Source organism: Myiozetetes cayanensis, unplaced genomic scaffold (genome assembly GCF_022539395.1).
Source record: "Myiozetetes cayanensis isolate MyiCay16 unplaced genomic scaffold, myiCay2020 scf5-8, whole genome shotgun sequence".
NCBI lineage: Eukaryota > Metazoa > Chordata > Aves > Passeriformes > Tyrannidae > Myiozetetes > Myiozetetes cayanensis.
The window spans coordinates 41,197,810-41,203,809 of record NW_026087742.1 but is presented as its reverse complement, the minus strand read 5'-3'; the positions used below and the strand labels follow the sequence as shown (position 1 = coordinate 41,203,809).

At 37.1% G+C, this 6,000-nt stretch overlaps 1 protein-coding gene across 8 annotated transcripts in view; it reads right to left on the bottom strand.

The window, feature by feature from the left end:
* Positions 1 to 1,956: 1,956 nt before the first annotated feature.
* GRIA4 (glutamate ionotropic receptor AMPA type subunit 4) overlaps positions 1,957 to 6,000 on the bottom strand; it is a 217,661-nt gene continuing 213,617 nt past the window's right edge. For 2 of the 8 annotated variants that reach the window (XM_050333053.1, XM_050333052.1), the window contains exon 16: positions 1,957 to 3,090. In XM_050333053.1, coding sequence (XP_050189010.1) covers positions 2,926 to 3,090 — 165 coding nt within the window. In that variant the 3' untranslated portion in view covers positions 1,957 to 2,925. The remainder of the gene's footprint in view (positions 3,091 to 6,000) is intronic. The other 6 variants (XM_050333055.1, XM_050333056.1, XM_050333057.1 and 3 more) reach the window with 4 other exon arrangements.

The window sequence follows — 6,000 nt, the reverse complement described above, 5'->3', positions numbered from 1 at the left end:
GCTCCATGGCCATGGTGCTCAGTGCCTGCATTGCTCACGCTGCTCAATTCTAAATCCTTCTTGGTGGGGATCCTCAGTTGTTGCTGGAAGTGGACAAGACATCTCAAAGGACTTGAGTGCCTCATTGCCAAGTGGAAAACGGACTTAGAAAATTAATAATGAGCTCTATGGATTGATATTCCCAAGAGCAGTAATGGGCTGTTTACTGAAGGTGAAAAATAAATATAATGTGTTAAAGAGACAGGGGAGCATATAAGAGGAGAAACACTGAAAGACAGTAAAATATCCCAGGACACTCCTGCTCAAGTCCTGGACAGGGAAAGGATGAAGACAAGCTCCTGGAAAAACAGACAGACACAGTAAACCAAAATAGACAGTATTCTTCGTATTCAATCTCTCAATATGTTCAGTCTCTAATATGTAACTTTATGAAAAATTGACGCAAACACTTTTTTTTCTTAAAAAAATAAACAACCAAAACCCCTAAAACCTCAAACCCCAAACCAATTTACCCAGAAGCTGTGTTTTTGTTTGTTTGTTTGTTTTGGTTTTTTTTTTTTTTTTTTTTTTTTTTAAATTTAGCTGTAAAAAGAAGTCTAGGAGGGGTTTACTCAAAATAAGGTTTCCAGTTTTATTCAAATTAGAGATCATCAACTCACCTATCAGTCAAAGAAACACAAAACAGTTCACGGTAACTCATGAATGTTCTAAACATGCCAGTAAAACATGGATATAAAGTAAGTTTAGTCACAGTGATTCATTGTAGTCTTATGTGTCTTTTGTCTCTCAGACCCCCTGTACACATTGTAGTCATTGTCCCTTAGGGGTAAGTGTCATCTTATTTTCACGTTTGCCTGCATTGTCAAGCTCTGTATAAGAACTGGTTGCCCACAGCCTATACTAAGGTTAGTGGAAGTATCTAGGCTCTTGTTGCTGTGATTCAACAGTCTGATGTTTTAAGGTGTACTTTAAGATGACATTATTCACTGTCATTAAGTGAGAGCAACATTTCCCCCCAGTAACTATAAAGGGTCTCTAGTATTTTAAGCAAGAAATTTGTATTTATATTGTTGATGTCTCGACTAAAACTAACACCTGCTTTTCTATTTTGTAGCTGTCTGTATCACACAGAAAGAGTACCACCTCAGTAGTGCCTTTGGTCATCCTTTGTGGTGGTTGCTAAGAGTTGGTCATTGCTGGACAACATTAGGCTCCATCCAGTGCCCACACTCTGCTTTGTGAGAGCCCTAGGGGCTGAGATAAGCACCAGAACAAGGCTGTGGTGAAATGTAAGTCACTGAAACATGACCTCTCATGGACCTGGCAAAGTCATGAGAGCATTAGAAGCTATGATTAATCCAAGTTTGCTTTGATTTGCAGTCTGGGCTCTGGCATGAAGTTGTTACACTGGTGGCAATATGCTGGATTGGGACACTACTGATAGTTCTAGTACGGCCAAGGAGAATGACCCTCACAGAACAGACCTACTGCAACTCTGCACCTACAGACATGCCTACTCCTGTTGACATTTGGCTTTTATGCAAATGGTGGCTGCTACTCTTTTCCTGGTGTGCCATTCATAGGCTGGATGATGAAAAGCGAGATTACTGGGTACCAAGTAAGCTGTATCTATCACATCATTGTGAAAGACTGTCATTTGTACTTTCTTGCTCCCTGGCATCCTGTCCCTTGACCTACCCAGAGGACACTAAATGGTTCCCTAACACCTCAGATAGGGTTTTAGTGACTAGTAGTAAAAGATTTAGTGAATAATCGTGACAATACTTTGGCTGTTTTGAGTCCCTCCTCTCTATGGATTTAAAAACACTTAAAAAATCTTCAGGGACTCAGACCTTCTCTGATAAGATACTACATCCTGTTGTAAGTAATAAACCACCTTTATCTATTTTCCAGGTGGCATCCCTAATGATCAGAAAACAACTCAAGCTCTGTCAATATTATAAGAACATTTTTCGTTTTATTCTTTTTGGTGGGTACAAAAACCACAGTTTCTTACACAGAACAAGATTATAAATAATATCTGTAACATGAGTGACCCGTAGTCTCTTTTGATTCTACACTGCAGACTGATGAAGTACTCTAAACATTTTATCGTTTTGTTTCTTGTATTAGACAGATGAAAATCTTTTGAACACAGAATGATGGAACAGAATGAAGGTAACAGCAAACAAGAGGATGACCAACAACTTTTATAAAAAAAAAAAAATTCTCTGAATTTTATTACAGTGATGGCATTTTATATCAATTATTGCAATGATTTTTCCCTAAGATGGTTAGAAAAAAGAATTGTGTTGTCCTCTACTGAATTTACATCAGTTAAAAAGCAAGCATGTTTCAATATTCCTCTTTTTCCAAAGAAAATGTAAATAATTTCTTTATTTTTTTCACAGGATTTACATATTTATTTTTTTTATCACAGTTTAGTGATTCATTTCTACAGCTGAACAGCTGAGTATTCTTCCATTGTATATAATGATGTTCTGGAGACACAGGTTAGCATGTTCATTGACTTCTATAGCTATTTTTCTCTCTCTCTTAAGACAAAGACCAAAATGGTGTCCTTTCTGAGCATGTTCTTCACAGTTTAATGCGCTAAATTGGCAAGTCTTATTAGTTTTAAGTCCACTCAAGTGAAATTTGTTGCTGTTAATACACCCTTCCCAGCCCCCTCCCCCCAACAAAACTAAATTATGAATTTTCCTGATATAAAATCTGAGTTTGGGTTTCCGAGCTGAGCTCATGCACACATTGTTGCTGATGATGTCTGGCGCATTTGGACGTACTTCCCTTTCTCAGCCAAATTATTAGTTCATCAATGACACTCCCATGTCGTTACAGTCTGTGCTGTGTTCCCATCAGTCACCAACACAGTTTGATTAAGGCACTCAATTATTTTTTTGGTTTTTATGGTAGGTCCGATGCAATTACAGCCAATCCTGAACTTTGTCTAATTGCAGTTCCAGTATGCACGGCCTTCGGGCAGTCGGGAGTCAATACACGTCCGTTTTCTCCCACGCTCCCTGTGATGGATAATCTGGCTTTGTTTCTTATGGCTTCAGAAAAGGTAAGCTAGGTTTGAAGAAAAAGCAGAAAAGAGGAAACTGTTATAATGTTTCTGTCCTTCAACTAACCAGAACACAGCAAACACCAAAATATTAAATTTTAGACATCTGCATTTTTTATGTTAACATTAAATATAAAAATAGTAATAACCATAAATAATAATACATAGTATTTAAGTCTACTAGGGGAAAAAAGACTAGCAATTCTGAGGGTAAATTTCATTACAATAAATCATTACTGATTTAAATGTAAAATCTGAATTTGATAATGAAATTAACTGAAGAGGCAATACCTTCATTTAAACTTCTTCAAACTATATTTATATACAGTGAAAAGATCTTTATGAACCTGACAGCATTAGCATCTGTGAATATGACAGCATTAGCATCTGTAAATAAAATCATGCACAGGTGTTTATAGGCTTAGACCTTCAACTAGGAATGTCAAGATAAAATCTAACTACTGAAAATTGTTTATAAATTGCAATAGCTGGATCATCTATCTCTGTGGCAATTCCATGGATCAAATCTAAAGAAATTATTACTTCTTTTCATAATGCACATATTTAGTATCAGGAAATCTGAGAACTGTCCTCAAATCTCTTTCAGATATATATATTTCCCTACAACTAGAGAAGGTAGGAACTTTCAAAGGAACTGTAATTTATTGAAAGAAAACATAATTTTCTACATTGTCTAAATTTTCCACAAGAAGGTTTAAACTTTTTTACTTTAAAATCTTTGCTTTTAGACAAATCAGAATAAAATATATTGTTTAGTGACTAAATTACTCAAGCAAAAAATCTGGATTTGTTTAAAGATTTGTAGTTATGCTATCTAACTTAAGTCATCCAAAAACGACTAACAGAGCATTCTCATGTCATAACAGAAAAAGTGAAGATGACTAGTTTAGAGTAAATGATTACCAGATGACTAAATTTATGGGAGGTGTTTAAAGTCAAACAATGCAGCAAGGACACCTGGAAAAAACAGGTACCCAAATTATGCTACATTGAAAGAGATTTCGGAGATAACCATGTTAAGATATTAGTGGGGAAATCTGACTTCTAGTCAGCAGAAGCTATAGTCTAAGAAACTAACTCATGTACATGGTGTGTGGGGATGCAGTCTGAAATACCAATTGGAAAAAAACAGACAGGAGGGTGCATTCACAAAGGAGCAAAGGGATGACAAACATCATAATATCATTTTATTTGCCTTATTACTGATCTCTGAGTTTCAAACTTTATCCCTCTGAGCCCAGTTTCTCCTTCTCAGATAGCAGTGAAATTCTGAGATGGTGTTTGATATGTGAAGTTAATTTTATATACGAGTGCAAATGTATAGGGATAGGAACTCTCAAATATTTCCACTGCTTCTGATGCACTTCTATGGAAATGCACTAGTCTAATGTCGCATTGCTATCAGCAGCTCCTTCCAAAGGAGTCATCAAAAATACAGTGACTGTTGTGGCACAGCTGGGGTTTGGAGATAAAAGTAACTTTCCAAATCAATTACTCTAAAAGCTTCAGCCCTCATAAGTAATCTGAATTCAGGAAAAGGCCTCATCTTATAGAGGGCATTATGGCATTCCCTAATGTTGAAAAACCTTGGCTTTGGTAATTGTCAATTGCAATGTCCAAAGTCACCCTTTGAAAAGTCTCCCTGCTGCCACTGTACTTTGTGACAGACTGTTAACAAACAGACAACACCCAGATACAAAAAGGGTGGCAGAGGTAATGAGGGAGTGGGAACCTGCGCCTATACAGTACCAAAAATGTAACTACTTCCCAGCAGCACATAAAAACCTCTGCATTTGCAAAGCACAGACATAATGCAGTGTGGTGTAGAACCACATAGTGCATGTCCAGAGTCCTGTTGCAAATGGATATTGAGGACTGGTAACTGTCTGTAGAAGTGCACAGAACATGTTTTGGTCAATGGCAAGAAAAAAAACCAAAGGGGCTTTAGTTTGGGGGAAGGGTCAAAGTCCAAACCAGACTAGAAAGCAAACTTGGGTGGAAAAGAGACAGCTTGCTCCAGATGTGATAGATTTCCCAGAAAATCATCATTATGTATCACAGTCTCTCCACTATGTTGACCAGCTATCTGTCCACGGCCATTCAGAGTTTGCCACTGGGAAATCTAAGTTGGAGCACAGATTTATATGGGATATATGAGTTGTGTGTAACTGTGGTTTAGTAGCTCAGTCTATATGGCTTTCTGGCCATTGACAACACACTCAGGACAGAAAGACAATAAAAAGGATCCATCAAGAAAAAAAAAAAAAAAAGAGAGAATAACAGTTTCTCAGCGCTTTCCACAGAAGAACAGAAAAACTTCAAGAAAATAACTCTTCTCCTCTCATGGCAGAGGTAACAACAGCTCAGCAACACACCACAGAAACAACTCAGACAATTACAAAGCCAGGAAAAGCAGGTCAAACTTGTACTTGGGATGGTGCCATAAAGCCAAGTAACCAGGTAAGCTTCTACTTTGTATTTTAAACTATTCAATAGCTAACAAGTGAGGCTAATACTCTGTTTAATTGTTCTGCTGCAATTTCAGATTTACAGCCTGGCTGCAGAAACAGTTTCAGGAGCATCTGGGATGAGAGGGAAAAGTCTTGGTATTTATTGTGAATACTACCCAAACTGTGAAAGTATCTTAGTGGTAACTGTATGCAGTTAATAGTGATAATATATTTTTAAATTTGTCATTAGTTGTGATTAAATTAGTTGTGGAATTAATCATGTGAAAACACTACCTTGTTCCTAATGGGAGATGGGAATTTAGGAAACTAATATCCTCAGTCTATGTAATACAAATATCCTGGCCTGTGTGGGTTCTTTTGTTGTTCACACTCCTCTAGTACCTGGGTCACATGGAGGTGTCTTTGGCACAAATATCTAAGATG